We start from the raw sequence: 22,427 nt of genomic DNA on the forward strand, positions 1-22,427 counted from the left end.
CACTTAATATGCCTTGGACATCTTTCCAGGTTATTAAATAGCATTATTTTAAATGGCTTTTTCAGTATTTCATTATATAATTGTACTCTATTAATCAGTCCTCAAGGTTGGACAGTTACATTTTTGCCTTTCAAATTTATTCTTATAGGGGCCAGCCCGATGGCGTAGTGGTTAAGTTTGTGCGCTCCGCTTCAGTAGCTGGGGGTTCACCAGCTGGGATCTCGGGCACAGACTTACGCACTGCTTATCAAGCCATGCTGTGGCAGGTGTCCCACATATAAAATAGAGGAAGATGGGCATGAATGTTAGCTCAGACCTAAGCTTCCTCAAAAAAATTAAAAAGGAGGTCGTGAAAGAAAAATGAAGTTGTTATTATAAAGAAGTATTATAAATCATTCTTGATTTTCTCAGGATAAATCCTTAGAAGTAAACCTCTGGCAAGAGGGATACAGAGTTTCAACAGTTTGGTTATATATTGCCAGATTTTCTTCCACCAGCACTGAATGTCCGTTTTTCTTGTCATCACTGTAATTTCATTTGTTTACCTTCAGTAGTTTAAAAAGCAAAAATTTTATGAGTAAAGATGAATGCTTTTTGTTTTTTTTAAAAAAAAAAACTTGTTTTTGGGCAGTTGTTAGAGAGTTTTAACTCTCACCAGAGAGGCAAAGAAACACATGATTTTGATCTTACCATATTTTACTGATCCCAAAATACACATTTTTTTCCACATTTGAGCATCTTTGAAATTGAGATGCATCTTACAATGGTGGCTTGTCATAGATTCATTGGCAGCATTTTCTTAATGGTACATTGAAATATTGGTACGAAGAGGTCAATCGGATCAGTTGCAGAAGCAGCAAGAAAGGTGAACATGTCGAATGCCTGGCCGCAGGTCCAGACTTGAGACAGTGACTTAGAGCCTGAGGCGCTTGGCAGAACCCTGGTAGCATACGCCCCGGCCTGACAGTGTTTCACTTTACCCTCCAGGAGACACAGTAGGATTTCTGTTAGACTTGGATGAAAAGCAAATGATCTTCTTTTTAAACGGCAACCAGCTGCCTCCTGAGAATCAAGTCTTTTCATCTACTGTGTAAGTAGCTCTTCTCAGTCAAAAATTTGAGTTGATCCATGGAATGTACTTTTCTCCAGAAAAACACTTTGTCTATTTATGTAGTCAGTCGTGATGAGAAAGCATGTTGAGTAATTGGGGACCCATTTGATCATCCCTAAAACCATCCCAAAGTTTGATGTAGGAAGACAAGGGCAGGATATTCTCTGGTTCACGGTCCGTCTATGTTAGTGAGCAGAATCTGTCACCCTTCCTTTCTGCTAGGGTACGACTCATTCCGACTTTCTGAAGACCACTTTGTTTATGAGCTTTACTTTGTTTTTATTAATTCTCTTGACCTTTGTGCTCATTTTTCTTTGTAGATCTGGATTTTTTGCTGCAGCTAGTTTCATGTCATATCAACAATGTGAGTTCAATTTTGGAGCAAAACCATTCAAATATCCACCATCTACGAAATTTAGCACTTTTAATGACTATGCCTTCCTAACAGCTGAAGAGAAAATCATTTTACCAAGGTAAGGAATCTGCTTAAGCAATCTCCAGACTTTCACATGCATCTTGTGAGAAATTAAAACAATTTTTAACAATCTTTTTTCAACTTTTTACAAATAATTTTGAAAACGTTAGTAAAATGGATGAATTCCTAGGAAATAGAAATTACTAAACCAGATCCCAGAAGAGAGTTAAACAAACCAATTATTATTATAAAATTAATTGAAAAAAATTAAGAGCTATGTCCCCAAAAAGCACCAGCTCCCGCTGGTTTCCCAGGGGCTCTCCACCAAATCTTCAGGTAACAGGCAACTTCATTACTGTTTAAAATGTTACAGAACCCAGAGAGAAAGAGGACTTCCAAATTATTTTTATGAGCTAAATAACATTGGTATAAAAATCAGATAGTGTAACACATACACGTAAAAAAACCCTGCACACTAACTTCCCTTGGATGTCAGTGTAAAACTCATAAATATTAGGAGATCAAGTGCATCTTTTAACAGGCTTGGGTTTAATGAAACAGACTTCTTGTTGGGTTTTAGCTACATGTTATAGATGCCAACACTGTTCTACAGCCATTAGGAAATGCCACCTTGGATAAAATTTTACAGCCCTTATTTGCCAAAAACCATGATTGGCATTAATTGTCTCATTGGATGAATGCCTGCTTTTCTTCCTGATGAGATGAACACGGTCTGTTCCTTAAGCTAGGAGAGACTGCAGCTGCTTCCTGGTAATTCCTTCAAGGTGGAGCTTGTTTCACTATGTAAGCCAAAGTTTATCCGTTTTAGCAGAGCAGCTTCCTGGGCCTGTGTGAGGAAGGGTCTTCCTGTTAGTGACGGTACGTGTGTTATGTCAGTGAGAGTCTCTTTCAGCGGTCAGGGAGACCACAAGGGCCATGGCGTAGCCAGTGCTAGGTCATTGTGCCCCTGACGGTATCTATACCCTAATACTGTAATCCCAGTCCTGTTTTGGCTCAGAAAGTAGGTCTGGAAACAGGCCTTCTGGGCTGTGCTTCACCTTGGACTCAGTGTCTCAAGGCTTGAGAGTGGCTCAGCAGTCTCCAGATGAACTAGAAAATGTCACAGAGTAACAGCAGCATTGCCTGCAGCAGCTGAACCTCCGTTAGATCCCAAGAACGAAGAGCCGCTTATATCCCGGTGTGGTTCCTCCCTAGAATGTCCCTTCAGCTGGTCTTGTGCCCGACAGAGATTCGGAACCTTAAATTCCTCTTGGTGAGAGTCTGAAGCAACACCTGTCTCGTCTGTCATACCTCATTCCTTTTTTATTTAGCCTGTCTTCTTGGAAGCAGCCCACAAAGAAGCCTGCCTTCTCACATACTCCCCGAAAGGGACACCTGATCCATCTGAGAGTTCCTTGGAGGCTGGCCTTGGTTAAAACTGCTTCAGCATTTAACCGCCCCTGCAGAAGTAAACTTTCCAAAAGGCAGGTGGCAGTAGGCATCAGTGGTCCGAAAGTCTCCTTTTACGGGCAGCTTTTAGGTACTCTCTTTGCACCACATCCATTCAGCGCCCAAAGGGCAGCCTGCCCTGAGTTAGAGCAGCGGAGCTGCAGGCTAGGGCAATCCTCTGCTGCTCTGGACTCTGTTGTCCTGACAGTGACACCATGATAGGGGCTGTCGGTGCCGAATTGAGTGGCCTCCTTAATACCAGCCCCCTGTTGGTTGGTGCCTTGCCCCCTTGACATTCCAGTTGCACGTAATTACAAATTGTCACATTGTGCGAACATGCCTAAGACCATTTTCTATGCCATTAGTATTTTCAGCCCATGTTCCAAAAGCTTATATTCGGGGACACTCTCTTACTCATTGGAGTAGTATTCCTTGCTGGCTTCAGGGGAGACCATGGCCTTGTTACTACCTGGGATTTCATAAATTGTTCTATTTTGTGTGTACTCTCTGTCTCTAACTCTTCTCCTTTCATTCGTTCGTTTTTTTCTTCTTAGCCTTTTTATTATAGAAAACTTAAAATACACAAAAAAGAAAAAAGAATAGAACAGTGAAGCACCATATACCCACCTCTCAGCTACAGTAGTCATTCACTCACAGCCACATGCTTCTCTGAGCATCTTCCCTCATCTCTGTTAGTAGCTCCATGATGACGGTAATTCCAGTTTCCGTGGCCTTAATCCTAGGACATCCTTGACACTCTGCCATTCCCACATCCTATCCCTCAGCAAATCCTGTGGGCTGTGCCTTCAGAATATATCCTAAATCCAGCTACTTCATAGCACCCTCACTGCTACCCCCATGCTCCAAGCCTCCATCATTTTCACCTGGATTATTTGTGCCCGCCTTCTAACTAGCCTCCCTATTCCTACTTTGACCCCCGTTCAGTCTATTCAACCCAGCCTCCAGAATAATTTCGTTACAACTTTAATCAGCTCACACACTTCATTGCTCAAAACACTCTAGTGGCTTCCCATTTCATTTAAGGTAAAAACTTAAATCCTAATAGTGACCTACCAGGCCCTAAAAGATTTGTCTCCTCCTCTCCTCCATTACTTTTCTGACCTTATCTCCTACCCTCTCCCATTTGCTCATGGTCCTTTAGCCTTCTTACTGCTCCTAAAACATACCATTATAACCTCAGGGCCTTTGCACTTGCTGTGCCTGCTCCTAGAATGGTCCAGTGTGTGTTTTCCAACACCACTAGGCAATTAACTTAATTCTGACACTATCTACCTGGAGATAGCATTAGATCCCACTTAAGGGCTCAGTCCTACAAGACTGACCCCTACACTTCAGACATCAATCAAAAGTCCAGGTTGTCACCTGTGCTTCTGACCCACCAGCTATGGATGGAAGGTTCTAACGGCTCCCTCCTCAGGTTCCATTAATCTAGAGTGGCTCACAGAACTCAGGAAAACAGTTTACCTACTAGTTTACTGGTCTAATAAAAGGATATAATTCAGGACAGCCAGATAGAAGAGATGCATAGGGCAAGGTGTGAGGAAAGGCCACAGAGCTTCATGCCCTCTCAGAGCACACCACTCTCCCCTCCTCTCCACGTGGTCACCCTCCCAGAAGCTATCTGAACCCCATTCTTTTGGGTTTTTATGGAGGTTTTATTACATAGGCTTGATTGATTAAATCATTGGCCATTGGGAGTTGAACTCAATCTCCAGCCCCTATCCCTCCAGGGAAGTTGAGGAAGGGAATACTGAAAGTTCCAGCCCTCTAATCACAGGGTTGGTTCCCTTGGCAACCAGCCCCATCCTTAGGTTACCTAGGGACAGTCCAAAAGTCGCCTCATTAACATAACAAAAGACCTTTGTAGCTCTCATCTCTTAGGAACTTTCAGGGGTGTTTGGACCTCTGTGCCTAAGACTAAATAAATATTCATTATAAATCTTGGTATCACAAATAGTCTCTCTCCAGATACCTACAAGGCCCACTCTGTCACTCTCTTCACGTCTTTACTCAAATGTCACCTTAGCAAGACTTCCCCTGGCCACTATATTTAGAATTGTAACTCCTGCCCTCCTTATGCTTCTCCCTGCTTTATTTTTCCTCATACGGCTCATCAGCATTTCCCGTTCTCTGTATTTGCCTTTTTGATCTGTTTTCTTGTCTGTCTGCCCCACTGCAGTGTAAGCTCTCTGAAGCCAGGGATACTTTTTCATCTTCTCTTCACTGCCCCATCTCCAGGGCTTGAGACACTGCCTGGCACGGAGTGAGGCCTTAAGTAATTGGATGACTGTTTCCTGTTTCTCTTGCCCATCCATCAGAGCTGTTGTACCTTAAGCAGAGCACTTCCGCCTGTCTGCCTTTTCATTTCTTGCTGAGTGAAAGTAGAATGCGACAGTTCTAACCTGACTGGACTGCCACGGAGTCTACGATATGCTATCATAAACACCTGGAAATTGTATAAAAATTTGTGTGTGTGCATTTTTCTTGGGAAAAGCCCTATGCTTTTCATCAAAATCTCTGAAATGTGTGGCTTAAAAGTTTAAAATTTGCTGTAAAATAGAAAGAGCACCAGATTAAGAACCAAAAGATTTGAATTTGATTCCTGAATCTGTTTCCTATATGTGACCTTATGCAAATCATTTCCTTTGTCTGTGACCTTATGCAAATCATTTCCTTGAACTATTTCTTTGTCTGTAAAATGGGAATGACTATGCCTCCTTCCTTTCAAATGGAATCAAAGGATTTCAGATCCTTGCGAGATTGAAGTGAGACTTGGTATGTGAAAGCCCAGCCAAAGCTTAAGGAATCTGTAGTGTACGTCGCACGTTCGGAGCGTCGATAGGGCATTTCCTGTGTGTCACTGCTGACAGGCTCCATTGGTCGGTTGACAAACTGTTTTCTGCTCAGGCACAGGCGTCTCGCTCTGTTGAAGCAAGTCAGCATCCGGGAAAACTGCTGCTCCCTGTGTTGCGATGAGGTCGCAGACACACAGTTGAAGCCATGTGGACACAGGTACGAGGGTTTGTGTGATCATTTCCTGTTCTGTGCATTATATTCCTTCTGTTCTGGGATTGCTTTTAGAGTGTTACCAGTTGCATAGCTCTTCATCAAGGTTTATTATATCTAAAGTGGGCTGAATGAGGGATTAGAGTTTGCCAAGTAGAGTGTGGCTGTCTTCCAGAAAGTACCTGAAACAGAAGCTGCTTGATGTGCAAGGCCTGTGTTTTTGTTTTATTTTGTTTACTCACTACTATGTTTTCAGTACACTTTTCATTTCACAAAATGTAAACGCTTTCATGCTATTTGTGAGCTCTTGGGCAATCCCTTTTAGTTTTAGAGTCTCCTCATTTACACTCCTAACCATTGAGAAGTCAGCACCTCCCTGCCATCTAACCAAATTTCACTTGTATGAGATGAACTCAAGAGGGCAGCCTGGATCCTGTAGAACAGAGTGTCTTAACATCAGCACAAGTAGCAAGTAAGACAGTCCCTAGGAAGGCCGTCCCAACCAAGGTTAGAAAGGGGAAAAGTTCAGCAGTGTGCTGGCCCTGGGCATGTGTGCTGACTGTATGTGAGCAATACCCATGCTGATGTTCCAGGCCAGCTCCCTATAATTCATCACATCCCATACCCTGCCTTGCTCTTATTTGTGACATAGCTTTAGCCACCAGGTCTGGGGGTCTAGAGCCTGGAGTGATGGACCCCAGTTTGTCACCCCCAAGTATTGACTCAGCCTGAGCCCCTGACTCTGCCTTGCCATCTTTTGAAACGGGTTGTTATCTAATTGGCTGTTAAGGGCAGTGCCTGCAATGTATCTCATATCACCATTAGCTATACTAGTCTCTCTTCTGAAAGAAAGGCACAGTGCCTCCAGCTGTGGTCACTCCTTCGTAGCAACTCTGCAGCCCAGAATTCTCAGTTTGAGCACCTTTGGAGGTTTTAATCATTAGGGCCTCAGAGGGAGATGCAGAGTTTTAAAAAAGTTAGATATCTTGATGCCCGCTTTGATCTTCATTTCAGAGAGAATGCTAAAATCCCGAACAGCAGGATCTGGTCTTATTCAGCTTTGACCCCTCTGGCCCTTCTAAGTGGTTTTGCACACAAGGAGAGCTCATGAATGAGGGCTGAAATCTTAAAACTTAGAACGAGGTATTTTAAGCGTGGTCACAGTCTCCATAGTAGATATATCAAAAACAGGGTCAGAAGAGGAATTAAAAGAATTATGAGAAAATTTAGCTCAACTTTCAGCAGCAACAACAATTTTAAAAGGGTAGGTGTAAAGAAAGGATGTCTGGATAAACTGAATGACCTAAGCCGACCCCTAGAAGAGATTGAAAATCTAAACATTCCCATTACCGTAGAAGAAGGGAAGATGATTGTTAAAGCTATGTTTGTCTCCCTTGCCCAAAGCAGTGAGCCCAGTGGGTTTCACAGGTGGATTCTTTCAAACCTTCAGGGGATAGATAGATTCTAATTAAGACTACTCCAGACAACAGAGAAAATAGGAAAACCACAATATTCTTTTTCCAAAGCCTTCATGAAAATCATACTAAAAGCTGATAAAACATCTGAAAAAAAAACTTATGATCATAAATCTAAAAATCCTAAATAAATTATTAGCCAACTGGACCCAGCAACCCAACCAAGTGGGGCTTATCTCAGGAGTGCAAGGATGGTACAATATCGGAAATCTATTCATACCATTTACTCAAATAGACCAGTGCAAGGAGGTACAGGGAATTAACACTTTCTCCAAAAATGTTGAAAAGACATTTGGTAAAATGTAATATGCATTCCTAATGGATAGAATACTGCAAAACAGAAATGGATGGAGGGAAGAAAATTATGACTTTCATCATATAAGCTAAGGCAGTTAGACAAGAGAAAGAAAAGAGGGATTAAAATTGGAAAGGGAAGCAAAATCATCATTTGGAAATGATAGATCGTATCCAGGAGAATTGGCTGAAAACCCTTTAGACTGTTGTGACAACTGAATAAACTAATTGGTTATTAAAAAACAGTAGCTCTTCTGTGTATGAATAGCAACCAATTAGAACATGTAATTGAAGATCCCTTTTATAACAGTCCAAAAAAAAAGGCTGTCTAAGAATATATACCAAGAAATATGTGGTGCCTGTATGAAGAGAACTTTTAAACTCCCAGGGAGGGGCCGGCCCAGTGGCGCAGGGGTTAAATGCACACGTTCCACTTTGGCGGCCTGGGGTTTGTTGGTTCGAATGGCAAGCTGTGGTAGGCGTCCCACATATAAAGTAGAGGAAGATGGGCATGCATGTTACCTCAGGGCCAGTCGTCCTCAGCGAAAAGAGGATTGGCCGATGTTAGCTTAGGGCTAGTCTTCCTCAAAAAAAAAAAAAAAATACTCCCAAGGATTCTAACAGAAGACTTGAATCAATGGATGTGCTCTTGGAAGGGAAACTTAGTACTGTAAAGTGGACAGTTTTCCCTAAACTCTAAGTTTAATTTGGTCCATATAAAAAGGGCAACATGAATTTTTTTTTCTGAAAATAAAAATGCTAATTTAAAAGTTAATATGTGGGCTGGGGCTGGCCCCGTGGCCGAGTGGTTAAGTTTGCGCGCTCCGCTGCAGGCGGCCCAGTGTTTCGTTGGTTCGAATCCTGGGCACGGACATGGCACTGCTCATCAAACCACGCTGAGGCAGCGTCCCACATGCCACAACTAGAAGGACCCACAATGAAGAATATACAACTATGTACGGGGGGGCTTTGGGGAGAAAAAGGAAAAAATAAAATCTTTAAAAAAAAAAAAAAAGTTAATATGTGGGGCTGCCCCGTGGCCGAGTGGTTAAGTTCAAGCGCTCCGCTTCAGCGGCCCAGGGTGTCCCCCCTTGGGATCCTGGGCGCGGACATAGCACTGCTCATCAGGCCATGTTGAGGCGGCGTCCCACATGCCACAACTAGAAGGACCCACAACTAAAAGTATACAACTATCTACTAGGGGGGATTTGGGGAGAAAAAAAAAGATTAGCAAGTTGTTAGCTCAGGTTCCAATCTTAAAAAAAAAAAAAAAAAAGTTAGTATGTACCAGGGCAAGAAAATTCTGAAAAGAAGAGTTATGGAGAAGACCAACTCAACCTACTGCATCTTAAAATATACTATAATAAATGTGAATAGTTTGGTCACGGTATATGAAAAGAATGATAGAACAATGGAGCAGAATAGAAGCCCAGAAATAGAACTAATTACAAATGAAAATTTAACATATGATAGAGCCACTGTGTCAAATCTGTTGTGAAAGATGGACTATTTGCAAATGATATTGGGATAAATGGCTAGCTATCTGGGAAAAAATAGCATTGTATCTCTACCTGCATAGGCACATCTGCATGTATATGCTGTGTACATAAAGACTTGCTGGAAGAACACACGTGAACTTTTACCTTATTCCTCAAGAGAGGAAGATTGAGGATCAGGCATAAGAGGGAGACTTATTGTTTGTTTATATATTTACTTCATTTTTTAGCCATGTGTAATTACTACCCTATCCATTAACAGGTGTGTTAACATTTTTGATTGAGTCCGCAGCTCATCAGTTTGACCTCTGGAACGTTAACCTAACTGGCATTTCTGTCTTTCTCCTCAGTGACCTGTGCATGGATTGTGCCTTGCAACTGGAGACCTGCCCATTGTGTCGTAAAGAAATAGTGTCTAGAGTCAGACAGATTTCTCATATTTCATGACACACGTGAAGAGGCATCATGGACTTCTTTCTACTTGATTCCAGCCAATGTTGAAAAGAAAAACAAAGAAAAAATAATCTCAAATCAGTTGTACGCACATTGAAACTTATAGCCATGGCCAGATTTTATGCTAAAAATGGTAGTTTGTCAAAGACAAAATTCTCTTAGAATCTAACCCAACTTGCCAGCCCTGAGAAATTCCTTTTAAGGCCAAGGAAAGCTAAATGCTAACAGCTAGGCCTGTGGTCCTTCCATGAACAACAGTGGGAGACAGAGCCCTCCTGAGTACCGGAGCCACACTGGAGTTCTCCACGTTGGGTTCATTTGATTGTTTCACACAGGATGTTTTGTCTCATATTCTAAAGTTTTTATTTTGGGCAGAAGTCATTATGGAGAAGTAAATGACGGCGTTTCTGGGTTCAGCGTAACTTCCCATTGGTCAGAGAGACACCGGTGTGTTAAGCATGGATATTGCACTGCAAGACTTGAATCTATTAAACTAGAATCACACAGGTTGATACTACAAGCAACATGGAGGGCCTGAAAGAAAGTGCACAGACTGTAGAAAAAAACCCAAATTTTTGATATTTCACTGATTCCAAAGAACATTCTAGTTTTTTTTAACTACAAAAAATTGGTGGTATTTTCACATTCATGGTGTTTCTATCCAATTTCAGTACCCACATTTTGTGAGGAAAAATGTTTTAACAATGCAGGAGGAATTCTTAAATTAATTGCAATGTTAGACTGGAGAAAATTTGGTATTTAAGGTATTTTTAAGGTATCATCAAATCAGGCTTTTTGTTTTTTGTTAAAAAAATTTTTTTTAATCAGTATTGTTTTTGGAAGTAATATACTTTGAAACTCTTGAACTAGTAGTCTCAAAAACTCTTAGAGGACAGTCTGAGAGCACGAATTCCTATTGTTTCAAATAAATACATGTTTTTGAATAGTAAATTCAATCATGGATTGTTGACTATGTCTTCATCAAACGTGTTAATCCCTCTCAGGGTCTCTGGTGAAGACCTTCAAGAGTTTGGTTTTTTCTCCCAGAAAATTGGAAGGTAGAATTGTAAATTCATAGAACTTATTTTATAATGTTGTACCTCAGCAGCTGCCTTTCAATTGATGCCAAGTCCTTACTGAGTTTATACTTGAATAGTAAATATGTCTTCTGAGTTTTACAGTGTCTTAAACTCAATGCACATTTCTTCTTCCTTTCCCACCCTTTCTTGTTTGTAGTTCGTTAAATCATCCTATTTCAGAGCTGATTTCCTTCCTGGCCGTACTTGTTGGGGTGCTGGATTTTTTCCATGTCTTTAGTCTTCCGTAAATTCAAATATATATATAAATATAAATATATATATATATATGTTCTCCTTTAGCTTGTGGTGAATATAGTAATTTGCATTGAAGAAATAAAACATTTGTTGCCTTTTTTGACTAAGATTTCACAACTTTCATTGGTGCCTGCTGCTGAGGTTTTAAGACATACTCAGATGTAAGAGCTGCTTTCCAGGGTAGGAGAGAATCAAGTATTAGAATGAAGAAGCAAGGTTAATCACTTATTCATCTAGCAGATCTTCATGGAGCACCTAACGTGTATTGATACAGATAATCCATAACCAATCTATAAATCAAAATTGCCTTGAGTTTATTATGAGCCAGATCTGAGGACCATCTAGCCTGGGAGAGTCTTTTTCACAGAAGAAGGGAGCACTCCGAAGAAGTAGGGGTGTACAGAGTGGTTATATACTGTCAAGGAGCAAGTATCGCGTAGGATTGGAATATCCCTTTTGCAATAGAGACCAGATTGCTTTGCTGGCACAGCAGTTGGGTGAACACACGGGTCTGTCATCTCATGGTGGGTGGTCACAAGGTGAGCGCAGCAGGTCTGCAGTCAATCCCTAGCCGAGGGAGAGATGCTTCTCCTTAAGGAAATGCCCACGTGGGGAGTTACATCCTTATCTTTAAGGGCATTGTTCTTGTCTCTGGCACACAGTAAATACTTAAAGCAGATGTATAATGCATGCTCAAGGGCCACCACTTCAGCCCTTTTGGAAAAAGTGAGTTCAGGCCGAATAGTTTTACACCAAATGGCTTCCTCATATACTCCAGTATCCTATTGCTTGTCATTTGTTTATCATGTGTTCCGGGCATTGTGCCTATGTGTTATACAAAACATCTGTTCATGGTGTTTACATCTGGCAGTGGGGCAAAGACAATATATTTTTATTCATTATAATAAATCGTCGGTGCCCTGAAAGAAAGGAATAGGGTGCTATGAGAGAATGAGGGGGACCTAATTTAGATGGGGAGAAGTGGGGGAAACCTCACTGTGGAAGTGAAATTAGTAAAAACTTAAAGGAGGAAGTAGGAGTTAGGGATATAGCAAGGCAGAGAGACAGTACAAGCTTCTAGGGCTGAGTAGCTAGGTGAACACAGCATTATGGGCAAAGGCCCTAACTAAGGAGGAAAGGAGCTTGGGTGGGCTTCAGAATCTGACGGAAGCCCCTGCAGCTGGTAAGGTAGGAACCGAGTGGTAGAATAGGATGCTCCAGTGTTGGAGAGGTCAGCGGACTGCTCATGAAGGCCATGCTAAGAACTCTGCATTTTAGGCTAAGTGCAATAGAAAGCAAAGGAGTTTAAGCATGGAGGCGTCTTGATAAACAGTTTTAGAAGATGGCTCTGGCTTCTATGTGGAGAATGGAATTGGCGGGGAGGGGGTGCAGTGGAAGCGGCCGCAAGATAGAGGACAAGCAAAAAATGGAAATAAGACCAATAGGGAGACTTTGAAGTAGTTGTGCAGAGAGGTGAAGGTGATCTGTAAACTCAGTGGAGATAGAGAAAAGGAGGTGGAAAACACGTAATTAGTAGTGAAAGGAATGCAGGAGCCTATTAGCTCTCTCGAAATCTACCCTTGAACTTTGTTCATAAGATGGTCTCTTTTTCCAGTTCTTAACTTCTACACCATAAAACAAGAGGACTTCAATATTAAATTGATTAAATCATTCAGGGTAGGAGTAAAGTTGTAATCTTAGAGCTACTTCAAGGGAAAAACATGTATTCCACATAGAAGAGAAAAACTAGGGACTAGCAAGGTGTGTGGAAGCAAGTAAACAGATCTATGTTCTGTGCTGCATGTAAGCATTTTAAGAGAAATTGAAAGCTAGGTTTTGACTGCTGATATATTGTACCAGAGAGAAAAACATAATTAAGTTACAGCATTTCTCCAATGCTGCAGTCATTGGAGAAATGCCCCCAGGGTTTCAGCCAAAAGACAAATTTTTTAATGAATTGTCGCCTTTTTTGAATGGTATTGATAGAACAGGGTAAAGTCATGGTGCCATTTGCAGCCAGGAAATGATTCAATCACAGAAACCAAAACAATTTCACTAGCAGAAAATGACTTTTGCATGAATTTCAACCATCTTGAATAAGTATCCATGAAAACAAAATAAGATCAGCAATTTCCAAGATTGTCCATTTTTTGCTATTTATTGACTTAAAACAATTCTTAGTGTTAATGCACAATGAAAGGATGTAAGAAATGATTGTTAATGGAAAACGTGTAACATATTCAAGTAAATTTTCAATTTTTCTACAAAAAGGCCACCATTCTGTTTTCAGCAAAAGAAATCACATTCTCATTTCTAGCAATATTGTTTGACAGCTCAGGGATTGGGGCCTTATATAGCATGAGGGTTATATATATACCCGAGCCTGGAGGCCCACCACACCACTTGTCACCAGAATGCAAGTACTTAACTTCTACGCCCTGGTTTCCTAATCTGTAAAATGGAGAGAATACCTCATAGGGTTTTTTCCTCAGAGTTTCAAGTATTTCGAAAGGACACAGTGTGTTTATGAATGTTGAGCACAGTATCTGGCCCGTGCCTGAATAAACGCTCCCTGTTGATCTTCCTCCCTATTTGTTCTTAGTGCCAGAGACGGTGAAGTATATTAAAGATGGCCACCAATTCTTTGACATTCCTCCCATCTATAAATGGAGTTTGGTCCCCTCCCCTTAAGTCTGGGTGGGCTCTGTGTCTGCTTGACAAGTAGAATTCAGTGGAAGTGACACTGTGCCAATTTCCAGTTCCAGGCAGCTTCCCCTTCCTCTCTCTTGAAATATTTGCTCTTGGCCCCGGCTGCCATGGTGTGAGAAAACCCAAGACTCCCTGGGAAACCCTATCTGTAGAGGAAGTGAGACAGCCCACCCTCCCACCTCTGGCCAACATCCACAGCTGACCCGCCGCAGCTAATTTGCCAGCCACGTGAGTGAGCTTCTTGGAAGAGGCTGCTCTAGCCCGGTTCCAGCTGCCCCAACTGACGACAAGTGGAACAGAGACTCACTGTCCCTACCAAGGCCTCCCCAAATTACAGATTAGTGAGCAAAATAATTGTTTTTAGCCAGTAAATTTTCGGGTGGCCTATAACGGCAATAGATAACCAGAACACAGGAAATCGAGTTTCCTCCTCCACTCTGATCCCATATATGACTTAGCGGTAGAAAGGGTGGGCAAGTTCATTTAGTCCAGCAGAAATAAGTGTGGTTTATAGAGAAAGTAGGTCATGGGCAAATTTGCTGAGTTTGCTGTGAGCTGTGTGACCAGTGCTTGACTTAAACAGAACTTGGTCCAGTTATTCAGCAAACCTTTTTAGATGTCTGTCTTCTACTTGGTGCTGAGCAGAGGTAGTACCTCTGAGAATTGATCTCACGCTGGATACAACCATCTCGTGGTAACCGTCTTTAGCTCCACGTTCCACTGCTACCTATTTTATGTCCGTTCAAAGATGTCTGTCAATTCATTAGGGCTGGCCTGCTGACCCTCAGAGCAAACCTAAGACATACCTTAGGTCCCTCTAGACACGTACCACACCTTTGGCCAAAGGTACAATTTAACTGAAGAGACATAATGCCTAGTGGTCCATTTAAGAGAAATCAGATCTAGGGAATCCTTTTGCAAAATTTGGCAGTGTTCGAGGAGCCTTTTCCTGGAGCAAGTTACCTGATCGCGTTGCTCAAAGTGGTCCTGTCAAGTTTTATTTTGCTTAATTAACCAAGACACCAGTTACTGCCGAATACTTATGATATGAATATTATCTTTATTATGCAAATTACAAGACATCCAGGAAGAGAATAACTGTCTTGCAAATTAGAGGTCTGCATTACCTGGTTCAAAAGCTAAGGGATTGGCTCTCAAGAGATTTGCGATTTACAGTGTTTTTTTGTTTAAAGATTTTATTTTTTCATTTTTCTCCCCAAAGCACCCCGCCCCCCCCCCGTACATAGTTGTATATTCTTCGTTGTGGGTCCTTCCAGTTGTGTACAGTGCTTTTAAAACCCGCTTTAAACTACTTAATCTTCTTCTTAAACCTTGTAGTTTATCCGCAAGTTGCAAGCGAGGAAACTGAGGCTCTTGGCTTCGACTCCTTGGCGACGGGCGACGTAACCACTACCCCGGGCGTGCTGACCCATGCCCAGCGGCCCCTGGAGACTCCATCCCTCCCTCCCTTCCTCCCCGTCAGTGCCCCGCCCGCGGCGTCGGCAGCGCGCGCCTGTGATTGGCTGTGGGGGCCGCGCGGCGGCGGAAGGGGCTGCGGTGGCCATGGCGACGGAGGCGGGGCGCCGTAACCGACGCCGGGAGCCCGCGGGCGGGGCGTGGCGTGGCGGCGGCGGGAGGCTGAGCCCGGGCCCGCGCGCAGGCGCTACCTGGCGGCCGTGAGCCAGCCGCGGCGTCGGCGGTGACGCCCGCCCGATGCGGGCCGGGGCTCTGCGGGGTAGAGCGGACGCTGCGCCCGGGCCGCGGGCGGGGTAGGGGGCCGACGGCCGCTCGCCCGCGCGCGGTGGACGCGGCGGCGATGGACGCCCTAGAGGAAGAGAGCTTCGCGGTGTCCTTGTGAGTGACGCCGCCCGCGCCCGCAAGCTGCAGGCCGGCGCTGCTGTTCGGCCTCGGCCTCCGCCCCGGATCGGGTGTCTTCGGGGCCTGGGGTCGGGGGTGGCCGCGGCTCCGCCCGGGTCCCGCATCGGTTCTGCCGCTGCTGGGCTGCGGGGCTCAGGCCCGGGAGGACGGGGTGCGGGGCGGGCGTCGCGCGGCGGTCAGCGCCTCCATCACAGTCCCCCGCCTCCGGTCCTGGTCGTCAGCAGGGCCTGGCGGGTTGGAGCTGCCGGGGCCCGAGCTCGGGTCAGAGGACCCGCCACCACCGCCCCCGGGGACTCCTGGGCCGATTGCCCCCCAGGCCGGACTCTCGCCCGCGCCGGGCTCCCGCTCACAAGCAGATAGGTGTGTGGTGACCGCCACGATGCGTGAGCGGAGCCCGGAGGACGTAGACGCGAGCAGCCTTACGAGGTCCAGTGCCAGCCTTTGCTCCCTTTATTTGTCCCTTTTGTAATTCTTTGTGTCATATCAGGTTTTCTGAAAGTGGAGCCATTCCATTCAACTTGGATGTCGTAGATGTGTCAAGTGTGCTCTCTTCTGTTTGGAATTGCTAGATTAGACAGTAACCATTCTGAATTCTTGAAGCTGGGTGATGGGAAGTTCATCTTGCTATTCTTTTTTCTTTTATGCGCGTTTGGAAATGTCCATAATACATTTTTTTAGAAGCGAATTCTTTGAAACAGCGCCTAATCCAGGCATGTTTTTCAGCTCTTCCGCCTCTGATGCAGAATTTGACGCGGTGGTTGGATATTTAGAGGACATTATCATGGGTAAGCTTGCTTCCCACTGCCTGACCTGTGCTCTAGTTCTCAGATCCTTGCTTTTAAGGACACTGAAGTCAATTTGGAGAGTTAATTTTAAGCTGTGTATAATTTTTAATGTATGCACAAATTAATATAAAGTAAGCCGTACTGTGATTTGTCTTCAAGGCAGATAGCCTGTACTCCTTAAAACCACTGATACCCAGAGATTCAGTCCCCGGAAGGGGCTTATTCAGGTAATGGGGCACCTGCAAGTTATGGGGCTCTTGGGAAAACTGCAGGAAATAGTGACCTACTTTATTTCAGAGAGTAAGAGCAGTTTCGGTTTTTAGATTTGAGTTTTCACATTTTCATGACATAAACCACAGCATAACCATAGCACACACGTCCATGGAGAAAAGGTGCCATACGTCAGCTGGCTCTGTGTTTTCCTGGGGTCTGAGTTCCTATCTGTGGATTCATTTTGGCCTCCGTAAGTCCTCCTAAGTAATAAGCAGTAACAGGCACCAAAGGTTTCAGACAAATACGTGGGAGAGAAACACCTAAGTTTGAGAAAATTTTGTCTATTAGCTAAGTTTTCTGAGAATTAGGAAAAGAACACTGTTATTTGGTGTTATTCGCTGTGTTTCTTCTTCTACTTAGGTCTGAAAATCACTGGCCACGTTTTTGTCCCTGCAGGTCCTGTAAAGATTCGTGCCCTTAGCTCCTGAGTACAGGTGTTTCACCGTTCAGCTCTTGTCCCATGTGGATGTGAGGATTCCTGGGGAACATGGAGGAATACTTTGAGTTCCTTTGCCCTTTGTGGGTACCCTCTATGCTGTGGGAAAATGAGTTTTCTGTAAGCCCAGGGTGTTTATCCCAAAGTCTAGGTCATTTGTGAAGCTTTCCTTTTGTTTTTGGAAATATTCTATTCTGTTGTTAAAATTCCCTAACATTTAACTGTTAGCTATAAACTGATCTCTTTAGATGAATTTGCATCTAAGTTGCACCAGCAATCCTGTATCATAGGTATTAGGATCATCCTCATTTTCCCCTTGAAGAAACTGGGGCTTAGAGAAACTAAGTAACAGGCCCAAGGTCACACAGGTGCAAATGGCTGAGGCGGGATTCGAACCCACACAGGCCAGCTTCTGTCAGAGCCCAGACGTCTAATCCCTGCACTGTTTCCACCACTCTTGCTGAAATTACATTAAAGTAAGAAAACCATTTCACTCCTTTGTGGAAAAGCAATGTGAGGGAGTTCCCCGGCCGCCCTGTCTTGGGTGAGTTTAAAATGGCCTGGAGGATGGTGGTGATGGTTGCACAGCAATGTGAATGTACTTAATGTCACCAAACCAGATGGTTAAAAATGATTAAGGTGGTAAATTTCATGTTAGGTATATTTATCACAATTTAAAAAATAATAATAAAAAGGCTGGAATTGGTCTTGTTTCAACATTGGTGTCCCATTTAACACCTGCTTAAAACACCTTTAGCTTTCCCTCTACTAGAGATCGGCCATTGAGAAAGCAGTGCTGCTGACATATAATTCCTGCCTATTTATAAATCCGAATGATTCTTAGTCTCCATTAAAAAGAATAAATTTTTCCTCTTGCGTTTCAGATGACGAGTTCCAGTTATTACAGAGAAATTTCATGGACAAGTACTACCAGGAGTTTGAAGACACGGAAGAGAATAAACTCACCTACACACCTATTTTTAATGAATATGTAAGTGGATTTCTGTGTCTCTTACCAGAGACTAGGATTTCTTTAAAATGTGACTTTAGAATCAAAAGATGTTGAAATTTGCTCAACTTTTAAAATCTGCCGCTAGTGTCCTGTCAGGAATTCTAATTAGAATCTGGTTTGATTCTCATCTCCTGTCGTTTTCCTCCTCACAGTTCCTGGGGCCGTTTTCCAAATGTTTGCTGATTTCATCCCTTTCTGTTTTAAGAGGTGTCTGGCCTTATCACCCTCCTGCTGTCAGTCACCATGTGCAGCCTCACCACACCTTGCGTTGATAGACTTTCCACCTTTTGGCTTTCACACATTATTTTTTCTACTACATAGTCCAGTTGGGTGTGCATGAGTGTGAGGTCAAAGTGAAAACCAAGACCAGGATCACTAACTAGATGGTGGCAAAACCAAGGCTAGAACCCGCAAAGCCCAACTCTTAACCCTTGGGTGTGTCCACTGTGCCGAGGCCCCAAGTGGCCTCCTGGAATGACCTCACCTGTCTGAGAGTGGGCTGGAGCCTCCAGGACTCTTACCGTGGAAGCATAGCCCAGTCAGTGAAGTTTCCTCCAGCACAGCCTCAGCTTATAAGGAACCTGTGATTGCTTCTAGCAATTGCTCTTTGCACAGATTCCATCTACCCAGGAGAGAAGGCCCTCTCGCTTCATTCCTCTCTTCTGCCGTGGGGGTGGGAGCCGTGCTGCCCACTGTCCCTGCCACCGTAGACCACTTGCCTTGTTACACTGTAATTGCCTGCTAATAGCTCTCTCCTGCGGGGCCAGGGCACGTCCTCACCGAGGACAGGAGCTGTGTTTCGGTTCTCTTTGGTGTCCCCAGCACTCGGCATGGAGCCTGGCACGTAGAGTAGGCTCTTAGGAAGTGTCTGCAGAGGCTGGAGGACAGGCTTTCTGAAAAGAAGTCTGTTTTTCCTAAAGCGTGGTCTGACCAAGGTCCTTCCCACTGCTGCAGATTTCTTTGGTAGAAAAGTATATTGAAGAACAGCTGGTGGAGCGGATTCCCGGGTTTAACATGGCGGCTTTCACAACAACTCTACAGTAAGTTGAACTTGACTCTGTTTTACCTTTTCCCCCTTCTTCCTTCTTTGCTCTGAAAAAAACATCTTTTTTTTTCAGTGCTTGAACATCAAGATTAGAGCACTTGGTGGCTAGGTCCTGGGTGGGAGGTCCTCAAAACCTTTGGATGAAATCTTGAAGAGGGTCTGTGTCATCATTCATTCATGAAACAGCCATCTTTTCTTTTGCAGGCACCATAAAGATGAGGTGGCTGGGGACATATTCGACATGCTGCTCACCTTTACAGATTTCCTGGCATTTAAAGAAATGTTTCTGGACTACAGAGCAGTAAGTCACTCTTGCCTCTTTAGTTAGCCACATTGAACCACTTAGAAAGTTCCAAGTAGGTATGGTGAGCACCCCCCCACCCCCCCCATGCTTCTCCCTTTAGACTGGCCAGTGTCAGTCTGCAGCCAGCGAGGTGTCGGAAGAGGGAGCTGCTGTCCTCCTCTGGCCAGGACCCGGGACCCTGGCTGAGGAATTACATTCCTAAGTTTTGGTGGAACAGGTTCCAGGCACCTCCTAGGCTCCCTAAATAATCAGCACAGAACCACAAAGCGAGTCTAATTGCCTGGCCTTTCTTAAAATGCAGGCACCTAACGGGGAGAACACACGTTCTTCACTGAAGAGAGGTGCATCTTTTTAAGAGCACCCGGGGCCGGTGCTGAGCAGAAATGCAGAACAGCCCCCTCCCCTTCCTGGGGCTCCCAGGTCCTCCTCCTGCCTGAGCGCTGCCTCCCCGCACCAGGGCTGTTCTCAGCTGGAAGGGCGTCTCTTTCCTAGTCCTTGCCTCTTGAAGTGGTTCTTTTCTCTGTAGGAAAAAGAAGGCCGGGGGCTGGACTTAAGCAGCGGTTTAGTGGTGACTTCACTGTGCAAGTCCTCGTCCGTGCCAGCTTCCCAGAACAGTCTGCGGCCCTAGGGCCACCTCCAGCAACAGGGTCTTGCTGAGCGTCACCAGCCCGATAGACTGGGAGAGGCTTCGCTGATGATGACAGAAGAACCACCTTGGAAAGACAGACTGTGTTCTGTAACCAGCTCTTCCTTAGCGTTAAGTATTGATGAGTCAAAAAGAAAGTCCCCTGCCCCTCCTGGGACTGGTTCTCCTGAAACGCCTTCCTGTGCTCAGTGACCCGAGTCATCCTCCCCGGGTGGACCCTCTCTCAGGCTTGCTCGAGTCGGACTCCTGTGGAGCAGGCCCAAGCCGGGCCTTCCTCTGGGCCCTTCCCCAGCACACATGTTGCTGTGTCAGCGTTTGCAGGAGCCCACCATCACCAGCCCTGTCTGGCCCACCAGGCTTCTCGTATGTGGCCGAGTTTCGGGCCTGCGGCCTCAGTGGGGTTTCAACCATTGGAGAGCGTTTATCTAGGGTCTTACTCAAGCCAATGCCCGTCTGGAGATTTCTGAAGCTCCTGCCCTCCCAGCTGATCCTGGCTGTAGGAATCACCCGAGAGAGTGTCCTTCACCTAAACGCTCCAGGGAAAGCCACTTCCTAGTCTGACATTTGCAGTCTCTATCACTGTCTTCTGTTGGTTCTCCTGTAGTCCCACTGTTTCTAGAATTCTCTTTTAAGCATTTTTGAAAAAGTATTTTTATAGATGAATACTCAGGCTCACCTAGTGGATATAATCTTGGAACTTCCATGATTACCCACTTAAAGATCAAAGTATTATATGCTGTGTGCTTGCTATTCGTGAGTGCTGTGAAAGCAGAAGTGCTTTCTGTGTGGGCGTCCTGGCCTCCTGGGCCCCCACGGACGTGCTGATGCAGGAGGAGACACGGTGGTCCCGTCTTAGAGCATGTTCAGTGTGCATGTTTGCTTAAACCCTGCCCGTGTCGCTGCTTCCTCAAGTTTTCTTTTGGGCGGGGGCTCTGCAGTTCCTTCCTGTCAGTGTTCGTGCCCAGATGATGCTCCGCTGCCCAGCTCAGCACGAGCGGGCGAGCAGACAGCTTCACTGCTCCTCTGTCTGCTTTCGTTTAGTGCAACGTCTGATAGACCATTACCGACCAGAAACATGGATGTCACATCTCTAGAAAGAAGAAAAAACATAGTAGTTCCGTTCCCAGTATGTACCTTAGATTTTTTTTTTTTTTTTAAGTAAAAATAAGAATCTGTCCTGACTTTTCACTTGGCTGTTCTGGTTTTAAAGGATGAGCTGTAGGCTGTGTTTTCCTGTACTAATGTGGCGCTTATTAAATACTTTTGTACCAGGAGTAAAACCGGAGGTGTTTTGCAAGAACCATCATTCTAAACCAGCCCTTGCCTTTCTTTACTTTCGCCGCTGCCATCGGGTGGTCCTTCGAGCCGGAGGCACGCAGATGCCGCTCTCCACAATGCCCCCCCTCCCGGCCTTGCTTTCCCTTCTTGCTGCTCTGTAAACGGGGCTGGCCCCTGCAGGCCATGCCTGTGGGCAGTCTGCCTGGTGAGCAAAGGCAGGTGGACAAGTCTAAAGATGAAATCAGGAAAAGTGAACAAGAAGGCAAATGGGTTTTTTCAAAAAGCAAGCAAGCCTGTTGGAGCTTAAGATTAGAGACAGGCTTTCTGATTTCTTTTATAAAAAACTAGAAACCTGTCTGTCCGTCCACACAGGAACTTAGGTCGTCACAGGACTCCTTCAAGGGGGCTCAGGCCTGGCGCGGGAGGAGGAAGCCCGGCGTTCTGCCCAGCCGCAGGAGACAGCTGCGCTCTCCTTTTGCTCAGGCCCCTCGCCCGCGGGAAGCAGTGTTCACCAAACTGCGGGTCCGGGGACTATGGAGGCTTTGGCCTGGACCCGAAGGCAGTAGTTTGACTAAGCACACAAACATCTCCGCCGAAATAGGCCGTGTTTTAGGGTCAGAAACCTGGTAAGACCTGCCTAGGATTTTGTTTTCTCTTGAGCCGCAAAAGAAAATGGGTTGATCTTCCTTAAAACTAAACTCTTTTCTTATGGCTTCATCCTCAAATGACTAATTTATTATTCAAACTCTGAGACACTTGACAGTAAAAAGGGATGCTATTGGTGTTTGCACCCGATGACAGGCATAAACCAGAACATGGGTACCTGACTCATCCCCATCCCTCTGGAAGGGTGTAGCTCATCCAAACAGTTTGAATCCAGTTACGTTTCAGTTCTCAGTTTTTCAAAAAAGGACCAAGGGGAGTGTAGGAGTGCCTGTGGCTTGTTCTTCAGAGCACGCTGCTCTGTGGCAGTGGACACTCAGCTCAGGCGGACTCGGCCCTGCCAC

At 44.8% G+C, this 22,427-nt stretch overlaps 2 protein-coding genes across 2 annotated transcripts in view; both read left to right on the forward strand.

The window, feature by feature from the left end:
* RSPRY1 (ring finger and SPRY domain containing 1) overlaps positions 1-11,157 on the forward strand; it is a 43,227-nt gene extending 32,070 nt beyond the window's left edge. Inside the window, exons 12-15 of the mRNA XM_046683611.1 lie at positions 988-1,090; positions 1,432-1,584; positions 5,904-6,008; positions 9,618-11,157. Coding sequence (XP_046539567.1) covers positions 988-1,090; positions 1,432-1,584; positions 5,904-6,008; positions 9,618-9,714 — 458 coding nt within the window. The 3' untranslated portion in view covers positions 9,715-11,157. The remainder of the gene's footprint in view (positions 1-987; positions 1,091-1,431; positions 1,585-5,903; positions 6,009-9,617) is intronic.
* A 4,223-nt stretch (positions 11,158-15,380) lies between these two features.
* ARL2BP (ADP ribosylation factor like GTPase 2 binding protein) lies at positions 15,381-21,458 on the forward strand. Its single transcript, XM_046682498.1, has 6 exons — positions 15,381-15,617; positions 16,365-16,426; positions 18,020-18,126; positions 19,102-19,187; positions 19,397-19,493; positions 20,023-21,458. The coding sequence occupies exons 1-6, from the start codon at positions 15,580-15,582 to the stop codon at positions 20,122-20,124; spliced, it is 492 nt and encodes a 163-aa protein (XP_046538454.1). The 5' UTR covers positions 15,381-15,579; the 3' UTR covers positions 20,125-21,458.
* The last annotated feature ends 969 nt before the right edge of the window (positions 21,459-22,427 follow it).

Source organism: Equus quagga, chromosome 13 (genome assembly GCF_021613505.1).
Source record: "Equus quagga isolate Etosha38 chromosome 13, UCLA_HA_Equagga_1.0, whole genome shotgun sequence".
Classification (NCBI taxonomy): Eukaryota; Metazoa; Chordata; class Mammalia; order Perissodactyla; family Equidae; genus Equus; species Equus quagga.